Source organism: Nothoprocta perdicaria, unplaced genomic scaffold, assembly GCF_003342845.1.
Source record: "Nothoprocta perdicaria isolate Ctin4 unplaced genomic scaffold, notPer1 scaffold_443, whole genome shotgun sequence".
Taxonomy (NCBI): domain Eukaryota; kingdom Metazoa; phylum Chordata; class Aves; order Tinamiformes; family Tinamidae; genus Nothoprocta; species Nothoprocta perdicaria.
Window position 1 is genome coordinate 29283 of NW_020455692.1, and position 23835 is coordinate 53117.

Consider the following 23835-nt stretch of genomic DNA (forward strand, 5'->3'; position numbering starts at 1 on the left):
AAAGAGAGAGAAAGAGAGAGAAAGAGAGAGAAAGAGAGAGAAAGAGAGAGAAAGAGAGAGAAAGAGAGAGAAAGAGGGGGGGGGGAGGACCTATAGTACTGTTTCTTGTGATTTCCAAGGAAACATCTAATTCAGCATCGTTCCAGTGACATTAGACCAGCGTATTTTCCTATAGCTTTCCTACAAGACTTTCAAAGCAAGATATTTCATTCACACTGCCTTCTGTATTTCTCACCAAGGTGAAGGAGAATTATGAAAAATCCCCAGTAGTTAGTGCAGAGAAGAGTGCATCAAATTAAAAATATTTTCATTTTGGACTACAAAAGGCACTAAAAATGTTCTGAAAAGAAACGTACTACCCATGAAACTGGAATAATCTTTGCCAGCTCCTTTCCATGAATTAACAGCCACCAGGAAACCCATTCTGCACTTGGTGAAAGGCAGTGGCCCATAAGCAGCACAAAAGAGGAAAGCAAATAATTTTGAGATAATAYTGAGAAACATCAGGATCGCTAACAGCCTGAATTGCTGCAATGCTACGTCTGGCCTCCACAGCAGAGTTTTCCACACTCACATGGGAGGCTAATGTCAGAAAGCAGAATGGAAACTCTCAAGTGCAATTAACTTCTGCAATTAATAGCTCCTCTCTCAGTGTCTGTAAGTTAGGCTTCTCTGTTACCTCCTCTTGTCTGCCCTTCTCACAAGTCCCTGCAATATGTAACTACCTTCTCCAGCTCGGAAAGCTCAGTATCAGGCTGGTTTCCCTCAGAACATTCATCCACTTGGGAGCGGTCTGCGAAGCAAGTTTTGCTGCCATCAGACTTTTTTTTCCTTCCTTGAAAAGAAAAACAACTTCAGAAACCAAAGCTACRCAGTGCTCAGCACAGAAGGACCTATCCAGGCTTTGAAGCCGGGAAACAGCACAGACTGTACTTCAACCAGATCTAAGAAAGTGTAGAACATGCTTTGACTGCGTGTCATCCATATCGTGGTCCCAAACAGAGTCAAACATATTTGGGACTTTTTTTTCCTGTTTTTTKTTTTGTTTTGTTTTGTTTTTTAAGCCAAATAAGAAATTAAAACAGGTGTAAATCCCACTGCAAAGAGTCTCCCTAGAGACCAGTGAATCTGATTTCCATCCCTAGGAAAATGGCCATGTTGTCTGCAGCAACAAAAATCACTGAGCATGCAAACAAACAGACTATTYGAAAAGAGTTTATAGGCCTATGGCAAAGGAAAAATCTGCCTCACCAGCCTGTCACAGCTCTACAGAGTGCTGATAGCATATGGATAGGGGAGATGCAGCAGACAGAAGAGATTMAGATCTCCAAGAAGTCTTAACAAAGTTTTGCACGAAATGCTATTAAAGAATTGAGTTGGGACGGGATGGGAAGAAAGGTGCTTTTATAGATTCAAAGCTTGTTAGAGGAGAAGCAGCAAAAAGAAGGGCTTAATGGACACTTTTCTAATGGAGTCTGCAAGGGCAGCCTTTCAGGAATCGCTTTTAYGCAACTTCCTCATAAACAACATGGAAAAGGAAGTGCTCAAGGAAATCTCCATCAACTGTGAAATTTGCTATATGTTTTCACCTGCCCTTTTCGAATTGCTGCTCTCATAAGCATCATGGACTTCTGCTTCTGTATTCCTGTGACCTCTTTTAGGAGCCAAAAAGGAAGCAAAACAGTATTCATGAAGTTGAATTTTATGCATCTAAGAGACTGCTTGTGTCATTGGAAGAGCAGGGTCAGACAGATGAAAGTCCTCCATGTTAYAGTAAATAAACTCACCGATTCAACATGAAAGTGAATTTAATATGTCTTTTCTAAGGAGCTCCTTGCTCCCTCTCCTCTAAAGTGTCACCTGGGGCTAAATTTCRCAATGATGCTTGAGCTGATCTACTGGCATAGAGGTAGCCCTGCTCCTCCTCCCACCTTTCTCAGGCTCCCAGCCTCACACTCCCAAATTTTGCCTTGCACTGATTTAGACAGTCTGATCACTGGGCAGGAAGAAYGAACTTGCTAAAACAGTGGAAAATGAACCAACCTAGCAAGAAGTTAACAGCCAAAGTCAATTACTGTGAAATCAGACCACCACAGCCAGAATGAGGGACAGGAAACCAGGCAACTTAGAGCAGAGGTGTAGAAAAAATCCCTCTACATGATGGTGACAAACTATTAAACTTGGTTGAAAAACAACATGATACTGCACACCTAGGAGTGAGGTTGGCATCATAACTGTATCTTCTCAAGGCTTCACCCATGGTGACAGCACTTGCTGATTTTTTTTAAGTAATTAAGTTGAGCTCAGGAATCTCTTGCAAATGGTTTAGCCTGAGCTTACCTGTCTGAGCACTTCCTTTTCCTTTTTCAAAATAAATTAGCTGAAGTGCTGGATGATCCTGTTTTCTACAGAGCAATCATAATTCTCTTATTAACACACCTGTGCCAAGGGTCCAGTCCCTACAAAATGAGTTTGAGAAGGCAGAGGAGAAAAGGGTTCTCCAATCAGTGCCACTTTTCCATTTGTTTTCATTGAATGGAATGTAAATTTTTGAAGATGTATTTAGCTCCAGCTTAGCTCCATCTTCTAGTCAACATTACTCTTAGTTATAAATAAAGAACAAACCAAATCTTCAGGGATTCAGCTTAAAAACCTGAAAGGCAAGTTCCGTTTCTTCTCTGTGGGAGCTGGAAAAGAGAAAGGATCAAAGAAGGATTTCCTTGTGCAGGAGAGCCATGGCAATGCTCCTAAGAGGGCAGTTAGGTACAACCCAGAGGACAGACAGCGTCAAGGCAGCTCAAGTCACAAGCTCAGCACCACACRTSTACAATCCGCCCCCCATCGTGGGCAGAACTACTAATGGCTGCAGCAACTACTTTGGCAGGTGAAAACCCACYTGGATGGGACCCTGTGCCACGTGCTCTAGGTGTCCCTGCTTGAGCAGGGGGGCTGGACTAGACAATCTCTAGAAGTCTCTTCCAACCTCAATCATTCTGTGATGCTGTATGAAAACTGTCAGGGAAGGCCATAGGTTGTAACTGTTGGATGCTAAGCCCACCATCTGCCCGAGGTAGGATTTTTTTTTCCATATATAGCCCCAGTTTGGATGCAGCAGGGGTTATCAGATAAGACTGCAAATTATAAACAGAAAGTTCATAAATTCTGTGCTTTACACACACAAGTGCAATGGCTGTAGTGCAACATGCCAGTCAAGCCTCGCTTCACCTCTGTTTGCTTAAACACTTCAAGCTTTCTTTACCATTCTTTTTCTTCACCGGACCAACAGCACTGATGGATGGAACTGCCTCCAGGGCTTCAGAATCAAAAGTAGCTGGTGGCGGGACATAGCCAGGAGTTGCTGGAAGAATCAAAATGTAGAGTTTGGTTAGTTTAGCTCCTGAATGACAAGATACCTGCAAGGTGCATATCCAGAGGAAGCACCCTGTGCCTCACCATCCTGGTAAATGTCCCCCTGCTCTTATGTTCCAGTGCTTTTAGCTTCAATCAACCTCACCATATTCCCACACTGCCCTAAAATAACAGTTCTTTGCATTCCACTGATCAAAGAAGATTACAAAAGCTGAGCTGTCTTTGGGCATTGTCCACGTTAGTAACGCTAAAAATAAATAAATAAATAAATCAAATCTATCATATTTGAGCCCTTTCATCGCTGACCCTGTAGTGCAGCTGGAGCAATTTCAAGGTGTTGAGACTGCTCATTATCTAGAATGGAGTTTATCTAGAATGGAGTTTATCTGTGATTCACAGAGATTGGAATGGAAAGTTTGTTACAACCCCAATGCCAGGGAAACACACTGTTTCTTACGGATAGAACTTCAGTTTATTCCCAAGTATCCATCATGGTCAAGTGGATTTTGTCAAGCCTATTGGGGAATAGTTGAAGAGGAATTGAGGGTGAATTTCTTTGCAATCCCAGTGAAGAGGTAATAAAAAAGGGCAAGTTGAACTCAGATAAATTGAAAACTGTAGCTGTTGCTACATGAACTTTTAAGCCACTGAAGATATACAACAGACAYTACTTTCACTGATGTTTTAGCCCACACCTTTCTCTTTGCAACTAGGGCAAATATAGAACGTCTACATTCTTCACAACAGAACTCGGTATATGAACATAACTCAGCTGCAGTCGACAGCACATTTGCTTCAGGTCATCTGTGCCAAAGCTCTGTTTTGGTGCCAACTCACCTGCTAAGCATTTGCCAAGCACGTTCTGCAACTCTGTGATGTTCTGTAGACGAGTCAAAACTTTCCCCTTCATCTCAGCATCCTGTTGCTGGCAGAAGGCATTTACCACCTAAAGACACAAACCAAACCTATTAGGAATAAGAAAGACTTCTAWTCACTTTTACTAGTTTTTGGTTTTGGAGTAACATCCACAAGTCCTGAGCAAGCACACAACATTTAGCAGAAGTGGCCTGTGCGACTYGACCCGTGCTGTGTGAACAAAGCTCATCTGCTTTAGAAAAAGGTTGAGTTTTTACTGCTCACTGTCTCTCTTGAAAGTGCTGAGGAAGGTATCTTTGCTGGCCRGGGTCTCCTGTACGCTGCATGTTGACAGGTCCTTTGCAGTTCAGCACTGAGTATCTCCATGGATGGAGAGCTCAGCTTCTGTGGAAGTGGAGCACAACCCTGTGCCTGCCCTTACAATGAAAGTTTTTCCTTTTCCTCAGTTTTTTCCAGGTGCCAATTCTGACTGCTGCCCCTTTTCCTTTTGCTGCATAACTGTGGGAAGAGCCTGGCTCCATTTCTTCTATATCCTCCTATTAGGAGGGTAGGAGACCATAGAATGTTCTTGCCTTCCCATAAACTGAGTTTTTCCAGCCTCTCCCCTTTTCTCACGTGTTCCAGCTACTCAACAGCCTGGTGGCTTCTGCTAAATTCACCAAGCGGAGCCCAAACTTTACACAGTACTGCAGGTGGTGCCTCACACATGCCACATAGAGGGCACTCCACTGAAGCTCTTCTCTTCACCTGCTGGCCACTCTTCTGTTAATACAATAYAGAGAGATCTGATGCCCCACTCTCCTACTGCAGCTTCCACTTTTCKCATAATTGGGATATATTTGGGTTTTATGACAACCTGCCTTCAGTACTGAAATTCATTTTCATATACTCAGATAAGTATAGYGCACCGAGCAGCAGGTAGAAAACACGTCTGCAAGGCACTGCTTTGAGACCCTGCCCAAGAGCAGCGCAGTTGATGCTAGCAACAGTATACAGGTTAAATTTTTGGAAAGAGAAGAAGGTAGAGTAGGCACTAAGATCTTCATAGAAACAGTCCCCAAAAACAAGACTTTTCCTCAATAGTAACCACACCTTTGAGGTCCAGGGTTACGTTCCTAAGCGTTACTCCTCAGTGCCACTCCAAACCTCCAGGCCGGACTCTAGACCAAGTCTACTCACCTCACGGAACCAGTTGAGTGCATGGAACAGAAGCGAGCACAGAATTTCCCTTTCCTGCTTGGAGAGAGAATCCAGCTTCCCTTCAACCTCCAGGTCAGTCAGATAGAGGGGACAACCTGGGCAAAAAGCAAGAAAGAATGAGTTGGATGGTTTTGCTCACCCTACTCTGATGCTTCAGTCTTTTGTGATTATTTTCTTGGTGCCTGTTTCAATGCCAATAACTGTTGATAGTAAAYCCAGTCACGCCACTCCCAAACAGAGCAGTTGTCTCTTTTGCCTTTCATCCACTTTGGAGACACCAGAGTTCCTGACCTTCCTTCACAAAACACATGAGTTTTCCCAGGACTACAGGATGTCCTTGAAGATCTGTGACAATAAATCAGATGGGCTCTGCTAGAAGCCCATTTCTCCTACCTAACAAGGCATCGATCTCCTCCAGGCTCCCATTGTTTTGCTCTCCAGTGTAGAGTCTCAGCAGTCGGAAAGAGGGTGACAAACATATTGGTGATACTATCCTGGAAGAAAAAAAAATGTGGAACAGGTCATATGTTTTTATGTGCATTCAGGACACTTACCCTTGTGCTCCTTGTCCTTCCATAGCACCTTGTCTGTGCCTTTTATTTTGTTTTTTTGAAAGTCCCAGCAGTGCACACCAGAAATGCACCAAATTTAAGTTGTTTTCCTTGGCTTTGATCCCAATGGACAAGGAAAAAAAATCTACCATCAACAAATCAACAAAATTCACACTTTGAGTGAGGAAAATTAATATTTTTCCATAGATGCAAGTAAAGTAGCTGTATTTCTTTTGTTACTGTTATAAAATAGTCATGTTCTTTTTTCTAAATCTCAACCAAATGTTGTGGCAATAAATTCTGCAGGATGTGAAAGTAGCAGCTAAAAAACCCTTTCATTATTTTTAACTTTGCCACCTTATTGTTTCATTAGAGGTTGTATTTCTCAGCTTCTTAGCCTGTATTTCTTACGTTGTTCTTACGTCTTACTCCATCTCCCAACCACAAAGCCTTCAGGTTTAACTGAAGGGTGAGAATAAATTACAGAATAGTTGGGGTTGGAAGACACCTCTGGTGATCATCTGATCCAATTCTGGTCCTGCTCAATCAGAGTCTCCTCAGGCAGGTTGCCCAGGACTGTGCCCAGTTGGCTTTTGAATATCTCGAAGTAGCCTCTCATCAGCCTGTTCCAGTGGTGAGCTACCCACGCAACAAAGTAGTGTTTTCTTATACTCAGATGGAATTTCCTGTTTCTGTTTGCACTCATTGCCTCCTGTCCTGTCACTGGGCACCACTGAGAAGAGTCTGGCTCCATCTTCTTTGCACCCTCCTGTCGTATATTTATCAACATTTGTAAGATTCTCCCTGAGCCTTCTCTTCTCTAGGCTTAAGTGTCCCAGCTCCTCATGCTCTTCTCGTATGACAGAAGCTTCAGGTATTTCATCATCTTTGGGGCCTTTTTCGGCCTTGCTCCAGCAGGTCCATGTCTTTCTTGCACTGTGGAGCCCAGAATTGGGCACARCATTACAGATGTGTGTACACATGTGATGTACAGGTATGTCCTCAGCGGTGCTGAGCAGAGGGAAGGAACACCTCCCTTGACTTGTTTGCAACACTTCCTAACACAGCCCAGGATACAGCTGACCTCTTTCACAACAAGGCTACATTGCTGGCCCATGTTAATCTCGTTGCCCCTCAGGGCCCCAGGGTCTTCTCTGCAAAGCTGCTCACCAGCTGGTCAGCCCCAGCTTGTGCTGGTGCATGGGTTTACTCCTCCTTGGGTGCAGGACTATCCACTTCCCTTTGTTAAACTTCACAAGGTTCCTCTCTGCCCAAAGCATTTGCTATTAACACACACTAAGTCTTTGGTGACTATGCTCAAGAATCACTAGTCAAAAAATGAATTTTGCCACTTCAGAGTTGCCTATCCACTCAATATGGCATCAATCATGGTGCCTACTATTTCACTAACGTTAGAAGAAAGAGCTATTTGATAGAGAAGAAACATTCGTCTCATCTGACAGATGGAACACAAAGCTGAGACACAATATTATCTACTCAAGATCATAGAATCATAGAATTATAGAATGCTTAAGGTTGGAAGGGACCTCAGAGGTCATCCAGTCCAACCCCCCTGCACACGCAGGGTCATCTACTAGAGCACGTGGCACAGGGTTGTGTCCAAGCAGGTTTTAAAGATCTCCGGAGAAGGAGACTCCACAACCTCTATGGGCAGCCTGTTCCAGGGCTCTGTCATCCTCACTGTCAAGAAATTTTTCCTTAAGTTCCTGTGGAACTTTTGGTGCCTCAGCTTGTGGCTGTTTCCCCTAGTCCTATCGCTGTCCACCACTGAAAACAGGCTGCTCCCTCTTCCTCACTCACTCCCTTGAGGTATTTAAAGACACTGATCAGGTCGCCCCTCAGCCTCCTCTTCTCCAGGCTGAACAGACCCAGCTCTCTCAGCCTTTCTCCACAGGGCAGATGTTCCAGGCCTCTGATCATCCTCGTAGCCCTGCGCTGGACTCTCTCCAGCAGCTCCACATCCCTCTTGTACTGGGGTGCTCAGAGCTGGACACAGTCTCCAGATGTGGCCTCACCAGGGCTGAGTAGAGGGGGATGATCACCTCCCTCGACCTGCTGGAGATGCTCTTCTTAATGCACCCCAGGATCCCGTTGGCCTTCTTGGCCACCAGGGCACACTGCTGCCTCATGCTCATCTTGTCATCCACCACAATACCCAGGTCCCTCTCTGCAGGGCTGCTCTCCAGCAGGTCCACCCCTAATCTGTACTGGTGTCCAGGGTTATTCCTCCCCAAGTACAGGACCCTGCACTTGCCCTTGTTGAACTTCATGTGGTTTCTCATCACCCAGTTGTCCAGTCTGTCCAGGTCCCTCTGGATGGCAGCCCAGCCCTCAGGACTATCAGCTATTCCTCCCAGTTTGGTATCAGCAGCAAACTTGCTGAGGGAGCACTCCAGCCCTTCATCCAGGTCATTAAGGAATAAGTTGAACTTGACCGGACCAAGCACTGACCCCTGGGAGACACCGCTAACTACAGACCTCCAACTGGACTTCACGTCACTGACTACCAGTCTCTGCACCCTGCCAATTCCTAATCCACCTTCCCATCCACTCATCTATCCCACACCTTTGGAGCTCGCCCAGGAGGATGCTGTGAGGGACGGTGTCAAAAGCTTTGCTCAAGTCCAGATAGATGACATCCACCGCTCTGCCCTCATCTACCCAGCTAGTCACTCCATCGTAGGAGGCGATCAGGTTAGTCAAGCATGATTTCCCCTTGGCAAACCCATGCTGGCTACTCCTAAGCACCCTCTTCTCCTCCACGTGTCTGGAGACAGCAGCCAGGATGAGCTGTTCCATCACTTTTCCAGGGATGGAGGGGAGGCTCACCGGCCTGTAGTTGCCCAGGTCCTCCTTCTTGCCTTTTTTTAAGACTAGAGTGACGCTGACTTTCTTCCAGTCCTCCGGCACCTCCCCCGTTCTCCAGGACCTTCCGAAGATGATGGCGAGCAGCTTGGCTATGGCATCCACCAGTTCCTGCAACAGTCTAGGGTGCATCCCATCAGGGCCCATGGATTTGTGGGTGTCGAGGCTCCCTAGATGCTCTCTGACCCACTCTTCCTCTACCCAGGGCAAGCCTTCCTCTCTCTGGCTTGCTTCATGTGTCCCTAGGGCCTGGGATTCTAGAGGGCTGCCCCTGACAAACACAGAAGCAAAGGCAGCATTCAGCAGCTCTGCTTTGTCCGTGTTTTTCGTAACCAGGGTACCCACCCTGTTCACCAGTGGACCCACGTTCTCCCTGACCTTCCTTTTGTTGTTGATATATTTGAAGAAGTTTTTCTTGTTACTCTTAACATCACGTGCCAGATTTAATTCCAATTGTRCCTTAGCTTTCCTTGTTGCATCCCTGCATTCCCTGACAACGTTCCTGTATTTATCCCAAGTGGCCTGTCCTTTCTTCCACATTCTATATATTGCTTTCTTCTGCTGGAGTTTTGYCAAGAGCTCTCTGCTCATCCATGCAGGTCTCCTGCCCCCTCTGCCTGACTTCTTACGCACAGGGATGCACTGCTGCTGGGCATGGAGGAAATGTCGCTTGAAAACTAACCAGCTCTCCTGGGCCCCTCTTCCTTCTAGAGCCCTAGCCCATGGGATCTTTCCCAGAAGGTCTCTGAAGAGGCTAAAGTTGGCCCTCCTGAAGTCCAGCGTGGCAAGGCTACTTACTGCCCTGCCTCCTCCTCGTTGGATCTTGAACTCCACCAGCTCGTGGTCACTGCAGCCAAGGCTGCCCCCCACCTTCACATCTCCAACAAGGCCCTCTCTGTTTGTTAGTACGAGGTCCAGCAGCCCACCCCTCCTCGTCGGCTCCTCCACAACCTGCGTCAAAAAGTGGTCATTGACACACTGTAGAAACTTCCAGGACCATTTGTGCCTTGCTGTGCTGTCTTTCCAGTTGTCGCGGTAGTTAAAGTCCCCCATGAGAACCAGGGCCTGTGACCGTGGGGCAACTTCCAGCTGCCTGTAGAAGGCCTCCTCAACCTCCTCCTCTTGGTCAGGTGGCCTGTAGCAGACACCCACCACAGTGTCTCCCAGGTTAGCCTGCCCTTCAAGCCTTACCCACAAGCTCTCCACCCACTCAACATCCACTCCCAGGCTGAGCTCCATGCACTCCGGTTGCTCTCTCACATACAGAGCAACTCCACCACCTCGCCTTCCCAGCCTGTCCTTCCTAAAGAGCACATAGCCCTCCATGACAGCACTCCAGTCGTTAGCGCTATCCCACCATGTTTCTGTGATTCCTATGAGATCGTGGTGCTGGGACCACACGCAGATCTCCAGTTCATCTTTCTTATTCCCCATGCTTCGCACATTGGTGTATAGGCATTTCAGAGAGGCAATTGAGCCTGAACTTTTCCCAGGAGGTGTGAAAGAAGACCCTCTATAATCATGTCCAAGCCGTACTTCCCCATCACCATATGCCTGTTGGATGCCCGTTGACTTAGGTTGTGATGGATTGATTGCCCAGTTCATGTGGCACTCCCCTTCTCCCTTCTTGCTTAGTTTACCTAGACAGATTGAGACAGAACRGACTGCTAGTTCCCAGTCACACACATATGCCTCTGGACCTATCTGGACATGTCTAACAAGAGGAAAAAAACAAAACCACGGGAAACTTAATTTCTCCACCCATGTCCCAATGAGACATTTTGAGAGGCAGGGTGGTACACAGCACATGGCACCAATGAAAACACAACTTCTTTAACTATGAAATGACGCCAAAGTGCAAGTGTCAAAGTACCTTTTACTTGGGTTACCCACTCCGTCGTTGACCCTGCCGAGCTCACTCTGTGCCACCAGTGGTAAGAGGTTAATAGCAATTGCTCCCTGACTTTCATCTTCATCCAGATTATACAAAGACTTCAATGGGAACAAGAACGTACTGCAGGGAACGAGGACAAAAATTAGTCAAGGAGATGATCAGGTTGATAAACACAGTTCTCAATAAAAGAAACACCAGTAACACTGAGCTTGCTTTTAGCATACCCATCCACTGTGGGGCTGAGATCTACCACAAAGTCACTGGGAAAGTCCTCCACCAAACTCTTTCCAAACTGGTCCTATAAAGAGAGAAAAAGTCCTGTTCAGCAAACAGGCTTAGCACAAAAAGCTAAAACAGCAGTGCTGGAAAATGCAGAAGACAAAGCCAAGCAAAACTGCCCTGGAGCAGTCAATTCCAACAGCCTGTAAGGAGAAGCAGGGCCTGTCCTTCAGAGACTAGGAAAAACTAGGAAAATATTAGGAACAAAACTTTAGGAAAAAAACTAGGAAACATTACCAAGGATGTACAACCAATATTTTCCCTGCTTTTCAGGGCTGCACTTGCCCAGGAGCTCTCCAGTCTTTTTCTGACAGAAAAGCAGAGCAGGCAGCTGAGAGAGGTAAGCAGTTAGAGAGAGTTCTCTGTCCCAGGAACTGATGATCAGGGTGAAGAGCTATGAAGTGCTGACAAAGTTTTGTTTCACATAATGAAACATACTTTCCACATACTTTATTCACTTATATTGTTAGCATCAGTTATGGGAGATGTAAATCAACGGGTATGACAGAGACAGGACAAACAAATTATGGAAAGACCAAAGAAATTGTGCACCAGCTACATTTCAGGAGACTGGCATTTTGAGCCTCAGATTCACAGCTACTTTGAGTGACTGTCAGCATTACACAACTCTCTCACACTAAAACATACTACCCTCCTCTGCAACCAGCTGGTGCAAAGTGGTGCTGTGCCACTGTAAAGCCTGATGCCACTGATAGAGACCAATTCTGCAACAGTTCTCATGCTCCTCTTCRCCCCAAGATGACTTTCTACCCTTCTGGCAGGCATAGCACACATACAAAGAGTTCTGAGCAAAATGGAAGAGATGCCCAGTGGCCTCTGCAAATTTCTTCCTATTGTTGTAGTTCCTCACTGTGAATCTTCCAAGTACTTAGACAGCAGACAACCTCAACTGGCTGCCCAAAAGCCAATTTCAATACCAAGTTGAAAATTCTTCCATTTTTCACCTTCTTTTTTTCTGTGAATTTCAACTGCATTCTCAGACTGCAGTGAAATCCTCAGACTGATCCCATCCTACTAACACCTGAAAAGCGCATCTTTGAGGAATTCATTTAAGTGACTACGTTCAAACCACTCTAAACCACACGTACCAGGAGCTGCAGGTCCAAATTGCCCTTCTGCTTCTCAATCAAATTGGCAAATTCATCATAGTACAAAGCCAAGGCCTCTGGTGTTTGCTCACAGCAGAAACCCACAAGGTCCAACAATGTAGAAAGCTGAAAGAGAAAGAACAGCCTACACAGATGGGTATGATATATGGACAGACTGAGGCATTTACCTTGATTCCCTACCCTTGCTGAATTAATTGACCCTGCAGATATCAAATTGCTCCAGCTCTTGGGTAACAGTCCATGGCATAAGGTCTTACAGAGACCCCTTTTTCATAGGGAATACGGGGCTTTTAAGGACCTGGCTATGACCTACCATGCAATAATACACAGGAATCTACCCAGAGCCCTCCTTAAATAGGACACCAGCCCTAGAAGATGGTTCTAACAGAATTAAGGAAAAATATGCCTAGGCCTATCCTATACAGGGAAAGCGATATCTCTGGATGACCCTTGCTGTACTGTTGCCAACTTCAGGGAAAGGCAGAAGTTGTCTTTCACTTATGAGCCCGATTTTCCCATTTCTCTCATTTACATTTGAAATGAAGTCTAGACTGGAGACTTGCATTAGATGTTTATAGTACTGCTTGTCCTGGGCTGGCAAGGCCAGTGAGCACTACCTAAATATAGAACCTTATTTCTCTAAAGCCATTTTCACAGTTTCTTGGCTGTGCAGCACCATGCAACAATCCTAGGCCCACTAGATCTAAATCCCAACAGACCTGCATTTCTTTGCCGAGGYTATGTCTCCAGTCAAAGCTCTGTATCTCTTCCCTTTCTCCTACAATGTCTGCAGCACATATCCGTTAGTGGCACTCACCTGCCCGTCGCGCTCACTGTTCAGCTCTGATCTCTCCAGTGAACCATCTCCTTCGTTTCTGAAAGCAGATGATAATTTTTGCTTTGCTTAGGGCAAAACCAACTCACACACACACACAGGGTTCCCTCTCCAAAAACTGAAGAATTGCACACACACACAAAAAAAAAGATGCACTTTGGAATATTATTATGGAAAGACCTGCTATTGTTTCAGGACATAAATTGTTTTCAGGGATTGTTCCTTTCTAACCTGTTGAAACCTATGGGAACCTTAGTCCTCTAGTCATTACCTCTTCCAAATGCCATAGTGCTTCACCTTCCCATCAGTTTGTTTCTATTACCTACAGGGGTACATTTGGACAACTAACCATGTTCCTGCTGTTTACTCGCAGGGTTCGGAAGGGTAGTTTTTCCTCTGATAATTTGGCATGAAGCCCCTCTCCTCCAGTCTGTTTCTAAGAAATCTGAGAGAATGCTGAGTAAAGCACAGCAAGACCAAAGTGCTGCAAAGATCCTTCTCAAGTACCAGCACAGACAATTTCCCCACATACTTGGATCAGGCTGGGAACTGGGAAGGAATTTGTCCACAGATCAGATAGTTTCTATACAGATTTTCTTCCTTTTTTTCTTTTTGTTGTTGTTGTTGTTTTCTCCTTTTGCCTGTAGTCTACATTTGAGGATTTTCTACATCTCCTCTCAAAATCTGAGACTTAAACTAGGGCCTCTAAGTCAGCAAATCCAGGTCAGTGCTATAAGAGCAATCATCAGGAGGTCCACGAAGCAGAGCTAGAGCTAACATATGTTTTTCAGTCTGTGTAATAATCAGCAAAAGTGTTTTATAAAGAAACAGAAAATGAGTGAATTAAATGAGGCTTCCCAACACTAGTCAACTCTTTATGCTCCAAGTGCTTTAATCTATGCCACAGCTTGACTGGTTTATCAACACTGCTCATCAATAATTAATATAGCACTTCAGAAATTGTCATGCCAGTGCCCAGCACAGCAGTGACAGTCTTTCTTCTCACTTTTGTTTTAGATTTCCCTGCACTGAAACACGGAGCACATCAGGCTGTGCAGCCCAAGTGTCAGAAACTGATCTGCAGGCAGTGCATCCTAGTGTCCAGACCCGTTTCTAAGAAACAGAACCAGCTGGCATTGCTGGTGCCAGTGAAGATATCCACCAAAAAGCATTAATAAGAAATTACAGATGCTTTCRAATTTTACAGCAGGACAGCACTACTGACCAAGCTGCAATAAAAATCACTGCAAGAAAAGACTTTTAAACTAGTGGATGTGATGAAGAACTGCCTAAGCTAGAAGGCAACACCCCCTTCACTTGGTTCCTCCACACCAAGCATGGTCATAAAGCACATTCAATTCAGGTTTTTTTTACATTCCCTCTCACCTTTTTAATGCCATGCTGCCTATCATGGTAACGGCACCAATAATCCCCATTTGTTTATGGTTAGGAACAGTGCTGGAGAGCCATTTCCTGATCACCATGTGCATGTCATCCTAAAGAGGAAGACACAGACGGTCACCACACAGGTACTCATGTGCATCAGTGCCAGTGCTATCAACAGCTTCACTTAATGTCATCTCCAAAGGCTGTAAGATTGTCTACAAAGCTGTAATCCCAATAATAAGAAAGCACATTTCGTGATGCCCTTTATCATGAAAATGTTAACATCTCTAGATAAGGCTGCCAACAGTATTAAAAATAGCTTGCTTTGTTTTGCCCTAATTAATACACAGAGCGTGTAGTTGGTCCAGATGTCATTCACGAGAACTTGGGCAAAATCACAAGACCTGGGGCAAAGTGACAGAGGACAGCAGTTCAAGTGAGGAGTTAAACCCACCAAGCAGCTGAAAACCTTGGGCAGCAGAGAGCTCCAGTGAGCAGGTCGCCACAGACCTGCTGCATATTACGTGCCACAGACCAAGCAGGAACAGAGGAGAAACAAGAGCACAGTCTCCAAGATACTGAAAGATTTTCCTTTGGGGTCTCAGGCAAGTGTGYACAAACATACCCACAACTAGCAGGAAGATTTTAAAAGCAGACATTTCAAGGAAAAAAAAAATCATGAAACATCCAAACCATCTACTCAAAGACATTCCTCTGCTCACACACAGCCTAAACTTCTTCCCCTTTTCTCTCTGCTCACCTGAATGTAGCTCCCTTCTTGCCTCTGGCTGAATGCTAGCATGCTGAGAATGTAGAAAAGCTTACGGATTTGGCATGGATTCAGTTTTTGTGTAGAGTCTAAAATGGTCTGTAAGAGAGAAACCACAAACTGCCTTAAACACTTCAAGAAGCCCTTCCCTGCACTTCAAGAAGCTCTTCCCTACAGAGCACAAATTTGAGGAGAGCCTCTTTTGAAGACCTCCTTTCAAATCTCTGTCCTTGCCTGCCTCCAGGCAGAGGGAGGATGAGGTAAGTCCCATTTCTCCCTCGCTTTAGGGATCGAATGTGCCACAGAGTGCATGTGATTTCTTATGGCAGACCTGAATGGTGTTTTAGCACAGGCTAATCAAGCAATTTAAATTTAAAAATCAACCATTCACACATGAAGCAAGTGTGCAGCTTTCACAGTGCCTACTTAAACTGCCTAATCTCCTGCCATCAAATGGGCTCAAAAACAAGCCCAAAGTAGCAGGAAATATATGCACTCATACCCATTAAGGACTCTTAAATATAGGAGGTATTTAAATCATCACAGATGGGAGAGTATCCACAGAAAGTAACACTATGTCCTTGTGTTGCTATTCTGTTCCCCCCAGCACCTCCACTTTTTACTGTTTTTGGAAACAAACTGTTTGGCAGGCCTGACTCTACACTTGGTCATTCTCCTCAGAAAAAGGAACGAAAAAAAAAAATTCTCCCCATTGGGTACTGCCTTCTTTTCAGTTTTTAGGCACGAGTCCTTTCCTGTCCCCACCATAAGCTTTGTATTACGATTCAAAAGTATTGGCAACCCTTCAGCATGGCAGAGAAGGCAMCAGGACAGGTTGCAAGGGAGACAGGCTTCTGTCAAGTATTTGCAATAGCCGATATTAATAAAAACAAACCTAAAAGAATAAAATTTCCATGTATCATAGGTTACAGTCAGAAAAACAAATCACAGTCCTATCTCACATGACGCCCTTTAATAGCAGACACTTTTCTTACCTCTTCATTTCTCCCAACAGTTAGCTTGCTCTGTTTCTAAAAAGCATTTATGACTTCTGGAGCTGGGACAATCTAGAATCAGGGTCCTGAAATGCAGCCTGCCCCCAGGAAACATCCTTTACCTTCACAAAGGTGGCATATCGCATCAGTAGGGACGGATGCAGAACCACCAAATCCGTGAGCACGTCCAGAGAGACATCCACTTCTGCCTCATTTCCACTGCACACGTGGGTCACCAAAGCACTCACCACTTCCTAGGGGAAAAAGAAAGGAAAAGAAGCGTAGTAAAATATCAAGAAAAAGAGGTTTGCCCAGGTTTGCCTATGTAAACTAAATGGATTGACTACAGATAATCATAGCAAAACAGAACTGACATAATTCTAACTCCTTCCTCAGTTCACAGCAGGCTAAATAAGGTAGAAATAAGAATTTATGAAGAAAACTCTGCTCACTGCCACCTTGTAGGCTAGTCAGGCCTCCAAGCTAGATCTCAGACACCTCGATTGCTTTTTGGGTAGCCAGCATGGTACCCCCTGAACCTTGAGTTTTTCTCTTTCCACCACCTCTGAGGCCTGCCTGTTTGCTGTCTGCTCCTCAGCAGTCTCTGTGCTTGAGTTTCTAGCTACCACAGCCTTGCTGTGATTCTTCCTCAACTTCTGCTCGGACTTCTCTACAGCTCTCCAAAAGTTTCCTCCCACCTCCAGTCCTCTCTACCTAAAGGATCATGACTTATGTGCTGTGATAAAGTGAAACCAAAGAAAGCAGATGCCATCCGTCCTGCCACACCTGCTGACAGTAAGAGTCAAAGGCTGCAAATGCTTGTTTGTACATGCAGCTGCCAAAGGAAACCATGGCGGGGTGCGTCGAGGGCAGGAACATCTGGGCAAGGGCTAGGATCGAAGGGAAGAAGTCTTTGATGACCTGAAATACACAGAAGAGGAAGGATGATTGCTGCTTGTCTTCAACGCTCTCAGCTCGGATGGAAAGAGGGTGCTACATTTCAYCTTGAAAGACTTTCTCTAGTCCAAAAGGTGTTTTCCCCAATCCTCTTCCTGTCTTTTCTAGCAAAAATGGCCACAAGAACAGATAAGGCACACAAGAAAGGGTTTCCCAAGGCCAATCTGCAATGCTGTAGACCTCACAACAGCATGTCACTTGTGGTGATGTTAGGGAGGTCTTTTCACAACAACAGACCGCTGAATAAAATTACATTAAAATACTATGCAAAATTTAAGTTAACTTTTCAGTTTTCTCATAGTACTACATAAACATACACCCAATACATAGTCACATGTAGCCCTAGAAAATATTGTACTTGAAAAAAACTGCAAACAAACATATGAACTTATAAAAATATCACAGGACACAGGAGCACAAAGTAGGGAGCACATCAAGGTCAAGAGCTTTTGCATCAAGTAAGAAGCCCATCCAGTTCTAAGGAGGGCTTAACTATATAAAACCACAGGGCTGTTGCAATAGGGGACACATGTTTCTAGAGATAGCTCAGTTACCAAACTGCAGCAACTGGGGCATATAATGCAGTACTGGGCTAAATGATCATCTGAAAAGATATTTGAGGGCTAAAAAGAGAAGGGCGAGTCCCGAAGCAGAGGAAGCACTGACCAGAGAATGATTCTGGAAGGCCTTCTGCATCAGCTGTTCCGGCACACAACCAAGTCGAATTTTGCTCCTCAAAACTTTCTCAGTTTGCTTCCTGTTCTTGGTGTTTGTAGAGTGAATTAGGAGCAGAACTATCAGATCTAGAACCTTTCCACAGGAAATAACAGCCTATTGTTATGCTGAAATGACATGAAGTAGACTACAGCACTATATACTATGAAATTAAAACTAAGAAGAAAATCAAGAGCTCAAAATCYATCTCTCTAGCAGACACAACCATGGAAAAACTCAGAGGTCAACAAGACAGGATCCAGACAGGATAAGTCTGTCCTTTGGGCTTTAAAGGCATGAGTTAAGAGTTAGCGGGGGGGGGGGGGAAGATGGCTGTTCTACTGGAAACAACCCAAACACCCAAACACAACAGAATCATCCTTGCAACGTCAATGGCAGTTCCTGCTCTAACTATAAAATCAAAGCAATCATGGAAAAAGCCCTTGCGAACACCGACAGTGAGGCACACTCACTCCCAAGGACAGGTACAGAGTCAGAAGTGTTACCTTATGGTCAGATACAGACATGTTGTTCTCAATAGCCTAGGGAAGAAAAGAAAAAAGCCTTATTAWACTTATATTGTATACTTATATTGTATACTAAAGTACAATACTACATTTCAAACCTCATGTGTTAAACAATGGAAATAAGGCACTGAAGACAAATCAAAAAAGGTAGACCAGGAGAAATATTGTTCACATGCTTCTCTTCTCTACAAAATAGAAAACAAAGCCTTGCCAATAATAAAGAATCCAGCTCCCAGAAAAAGWGTGTGAATCTTCAGCTTGAACAAGGACAGCCCCAAAAATATCAAGCTTGAAAAGGCACCTAAGGTACTGAATAATAAAAGGCTGAGAACATGATGCACTCTTACAATTTACAATGAAATGCAATTTAAAAATTAAATTCACCCCAATGCCAGCCAACATTCATTCTCAAGGATCTTAAATATGTCACAAAGATCAGTCTCAACATTTTTGTTCTCATGCAGATAAAAAAAATATTTAAAGTGATTTTTCCAGAMAATTTTCTCCTAAATCTGTAGACTCAAGCTTATCTTGCACTTCAAGTTTGGAGGTCTGTAGAGGGCAGGAGYAACAGTGCCCAGCAGTTGTCTTGAAAGCTACTAGACACTTTGAAATACGTAACTGGGGAAGACAGTGGACTCTTGAAAAAGGCAGAGATAATTTGGAACATGAAATGAAATCTCTTATGAGTGAAACAAATGGGGAACATCCATCTTTTGATACCACATTTAATTACAGGAAGGGTTCAGACTCAACCTAGGCATTCAACTACATAAGGTAAAGAAAAGACTAAACGTTCATCTGACCTTAACCCAAGCTTCAGAGACATCTTTCTGAAATCTCACAGCTAATTTGATTGCATCAAAAAGGAGCTTCACACAATTCTGGCTCGTGGCTACTTGGCTCATGGAAGAACTGTAAACAAAAGGAGGCGGCTGTTACTGTGAATACTGCAGTAAAAGGAACAAGTTAGCCTAACATCACAGTGGTTACTTAAAGCAAAGCTTCCCTAAAAGGAGTGTTTTGGCAAGGACAGGGTGTTTCAGAAGAGAATTTTGAAGAGGCTGGGAGCAGAGGTAACAGCACGAACAAGTGATGTACTGCAGGGCATGTAAAGAGATGAGCAGTCAGCAAAATTATTGCAGATGGACTTGTATAACCCTGTGCAAACACAGAGGCAGCTGGCTCAAAAGAATAGGGAAATTAGCACCAAGTAGAATGGAACAGAGGTGTCAGAACCAGTAGTGAACAGTTACAAGTGAGGTTCAAGTGTGTAACTAGGTGTGCCTGAGAGATCAGCTAGAGAAAAGCTGAAGTCCTCTTGTCCTATCTTACCCTTGAAGATTCATGCAAGTAAGCTTGAGTACCTGGCTGGAACTTGGCTTTTAAGCTTCTTCTGGGAACCAAGGATCTGCAGCGGCAGAATGCACGATGACAGATCCAAGTTCTTACGAAGATCAGAAATCACCTGTAGAATACAAGTCCCATACAAATCACTAGGACTTATGAGAAAAGAGGCAAAATTGGTTGAGGAAAAAAAATAGAACTCTATAGAATAACCCTCGATTTACACATCCAGAACTAATGTATTTGTAAATACTCAGAARCATTCAACCACACTCAGTAATTTTTATTTTAAGAGTGAATTAGCAAGCACTCCGGTCAGCACCATCAGGTCACGAGGAAGATTTCTTAAAATTTATTCCACAAAATTCCCACCTATATCCATCATGTTTTCACAGTGGTTTCCATGAAAGATGTGGGCAGATCATATCCTACATCTGGCTTAAGTTGATGGGTGGGTGGGGGGGGTGGGGCACGGGCAGGGAGCAAGCATTTTCAATAGTTCAGCAAGGCTGCATTCCAAAACATATCTGGCTCATTTTTAAAATATTCTGAATATGTTTTATTTAGATAAACAACTCCAAAAACAGAGGAGGCTTAAAATCGCAACTGAAAAATTCTCTAATAGCTGAATCACCCTTTGTGGGAAGGTTTTCAAAATATGATTTAGAACAGATATCGGTAGAAAAAAACCAAACCAGAATTATCAAATTCCTATCCTAGGTCTTTCCAATACTTCTGGAATTTAAACCTCTTAAGAGGGCTAAAGAGATAAATTTTTTTGACAAAATTCAAAGGTTTAAAGTTTCCACCCAACCACAGGTTTTTAGTCTAAGATCTGAACCCATTATAATTGGACTACTTTCAGKTAAGACTGAACACTGAAAAAAAAAGAATTAAAACCTCTCAGAATTTGTAAATCAGCAAAATGGAGGGTGTTGCAATTCTAATGCCTGAAGGCACAACCAAATCCACACCAAAAAAAAGACAGACGTAGTTTCCACTATGTTTGGCAATACTAAAAATGCTACTTGGAAATATTAAAGTGTACGACCCTGTGCCTGAAGCAACTGACCTCTGTCAAAACACACATTGGATTAGACCCCTTATTTCTTTTTAGCACAGAATGACTATTGTACCTCTGCTGCATCTGCAGCCTTGACATTATGGAGGATGAATCTGACTACAACAGGTAAATCTTCCAGCTTTACAGAAGGTACAATTGTCATGGCAGACTGACGCACCTGAGGAGAGAGCAAAAGTGGGTCAGCTGTAAGAAGGTGGTTCACAGAAACATAGATATTTTGGTAAGAAGAGACCTCTGGAAGGCTATTCACCACTCATCTTTCCAGAGTAAGAATAGTGCCAATCACATTGGCCTTAGCTTTGTGTAGTTGAGTCTTGAAGATCTTCACAGAGGGAGATACCTCAGCTCTCTAAGAACTTGTTGCAGTCCTGAAGACCTTCCTGGTGAAAATATTTTTGCTAAGGTCCAACCTGAACCTTCTAGGTTCGAATTTGTGACCACTGCCCCTTAGCATATCASCTGGCCCTGCCAAGAAAAGCTCAGCTTCATCATCTTTTAACTGTCTTTCAGAAGCGAAAAACATGGAAGTGGTGTAGAATTCTACAGAGCACTAGTCCYTGTGACCTAGGTAAAACAGTATTTTATTCTACACATAAGGCCAAATGCACAGAGTTCAATATTCTAGCATGTTCAGAAGCAAAAAGGCACAAGAGCTCTTCTRCTCTTCTACTTGGTCTTCATTCTGCAGAGAAAAACTATGATCATGCAACAATGTCAACAACAGCCTGCATTTGCTTAAGAATACAGTACTCTAGTCTGTTCGCTGTACTTCAAAATAAAAATAACAAATACAAAAAYGGGGATAATGAGTGGGTTTAAGCTGGTTGCAGTCATTCATTCTAGCAGAAAAAAAAAATTGCTGTTGCACTTGCTAAGAAAGCTATTTTTGAAATTTCTGAGTGCACACAGTAACAGGCAAAAACCTTTCTCTGCCCCTCAGTGAGTCCCTCACATGCTTCTGAAAATAATTTTTGCTTTGCTTGTTGTTTTCCAGCTTAACTGTGGACATCTGTAGGCCCGAAGGCATCAGATTTAGCAAAATACCTTGAGTGACTAGAGCAGCTCTCATGTTGCTTAGGAGAGGCTGTGTCCTGGTCAGCCTTGCAAGTAAAACTCTCTTACCTCAGCCAGAAGTCCTGCATCAAGATCCAAACGGGAAAGGGCATCCAGGATTGGAACTGTTAGCCGTCTGCCCTGTTTCAGTAAGCAGCTGATACATGAACAAAAGAAAACAAATGATCTTCTTAATAAAAAAGTCATGCACGAGTCTTTAACAAATCATAGGATTATAGTAGTTTTTGTGCTTATTGACAGAAAAAAAACCCCTCTCTACAGCAGAGAACATATGCCACTAGCATTACACTTGTTCCATAAGTTATCACTGCTCTCTGAATTGTGATTGGTGATGCTGAAGCAGATGTGAAGAATTTACCTACTTCTGATATTATTTTAGTAATAACTGGAAGCAGAGACAGCAACCTGGTACAAGCTTCAAGCAAGAATTTGAAATTTGGAAACTCCTGGGTTCACTGTGAATAGAAAAATTACAGAGATACTGGTATATAATTTAACTACACACAACACTGGCTGATACTTTCTAGCCAATTTTTCTGTTAATATTCCCAAAGTTTCTTGAGACAGAAAAGCACACAAAGCTGGAACAAACATCCTTCGGGATGATCTCCTCTATATTTTCCAGGTTATATCCTGGAAATAAGTACTGCAGTAGCTTCTTAGACCACAAGAAGAATGTGCCAAGTTACAAACTGTCTTCCACTGCCTTCACATTAATGACTCTAATCTTTAAAAACCACTATGGGGAGAAATGGAGAAGGGCATTTCAACAACAGGAGAAATACCCTTACTCTAGCGTAGTAAGTTTTCATGGTTTTTTGCTCTTAGACTATTGAGACTGTGAGAAGRGCATTTCAGCAAGAGGAAAGGTGGTGACCTGCTTTGACAAGTGTCTCATTTACAGTTCAGGCCTGCTGACATGCCACTGACAGCCACCGTAAAGCCAGGTATTGAAGCTGTCTCATGTGTGACTTCCTTGCCAGTATTCACTCTAAAAATCACAAACATATAGTGAAAGGCAGACTGAACTCAACTAAATTCACTTAATTTATAATCTTATTTCCAGCACTGGTCAGTAGGGAACAGAAAAACAGACTAAGAATTGGACGAGTTATCTGGTACCTCAATGCTTCCTACATAAACTGATCTCTCTTCCAGCAATAAGCCATTTCATAGTACAAGTTAAAAAAAAAAAAAAAAAGCTTTATAATTTAGTCTGCTTCCCAATATTTCCCTATTTATGCCCTTTAATTAACTTGTTACACCAAAAAACAGATTACTTTTTCCTATCAGAGGTAGGCACAGGCCAGCAAGAATATGCAAATCAACACGTTTTGCTTTTGCTGCTTAGATTCTTAGCTTTACCAAGGACACAAGTGAAAAAAAAACAGGTGTCTGAAGAGTTTGCTTAGCAAACAAACAAACAAAAAAACAGAATTATGTGTGATTTTTTTTTCCTAATAAGTGAAACTGAAGATGGGAACACAAAGTTACAAGCACTTTTCACAGGGTACAAGTAATAGGATGCACCACCTGGATGTGCAGGTTGTAGTAACCACCAGTGCAGTCCATGAGTTTGCAAACATAGTTACAACTGACAAAAATTTAAGTGGTCTGCATAATGCTAAGAATCATAAAGATTCATGTGTTTAATTAAATACAGGCTGGACAAGACTGCTGAGGAAATGATTATATAAATCAGCTATRAAAAGAAGAGAAATAAAGGAGATTTCTCTGAGAGCTGGCTGCTGGTATTGGGTCACCCTGTGCTCTCCTCTCTATAAGAGAGTAGGGCAGAGGGGAGATGTTCTAAGCCAGTGCTAGATGTCCATGGATGTCTCTGTTAACACAAATGGACTGTTCTGCTACTTCAATAAGTCCTGGGGAAACCGGAATTAATGTGTGTTATCTGCTTCTGATGGGAAAGGGGAAAGAAGAGGGGAAAGAGGAGGGGAAAGAGGA

The 23835-nt window shown here is 43.6% G+C and overlaps 1 protein-coding gene across 1 annotated transcript in view; it reads right to left on the bottom strand.

Moving 5' to 3' along the window:
• Positions 1-23835, bottom strand: part of FANCD2 (FA complementation group D2) — a 48297-nt gene that overhangs the window by 17238 nt on the left and 7224 nt on the right. Inside the window, exons 10-28 of the mRNA XM_026046451.1 lie at positions 21922-22009; positions 20852-20956; positions 19736-19836; positions 19175-19283; positions 18348-18383; positions 17794-17937; positions 16957-17091; positions 16293-16424; positions 15167-15274; positions 14407-14516; positions 13003-13060; positions 12165-12290; positions 11001-11074; positions 10756-10896; positions 5839-5939; positions 5425-5540; positions 4207-4315; positions 3260-3358; positions 726-835 (exon numbers count right to left, since the gene is read on the bottom strand). Of these exons, the coding sequence (XP_025902236.1) occupies positions 726-835; positions 3260-3358; positions 4207-4315; positions 5425-5540; positions 5839-5939; positions 10756-10896; positions 11001-11074; positions 12165-12290; positions 13003-13060; positions 14407-14516; positions 15167-15274; positions 16293-16424; positions 16957-17091; positions 17794-17937; positions 18348-18383; positions 19175-19283; positions 19736-19836; positions 20852-20956; positions 21922-22009 (2002 nt within the window). The remainder of the gene's footprint in view (positions 1-725; positions 836-3259; positions 3359-4206; positions 4316-5424; positions 5541-5838; positions 5940-10755; positions 10897-11000; positions 11075-12164; positions 12291-13002; positions 13061-14406; positions 14517-15166; positions 15275-16292; positions 16425-16956; positions 17092-17793; positions 17938-18347; positions 18384-19174; positions 19284-19735; positions 19837-20851; positions 20957-21921; positions 22010-23835) is intronic.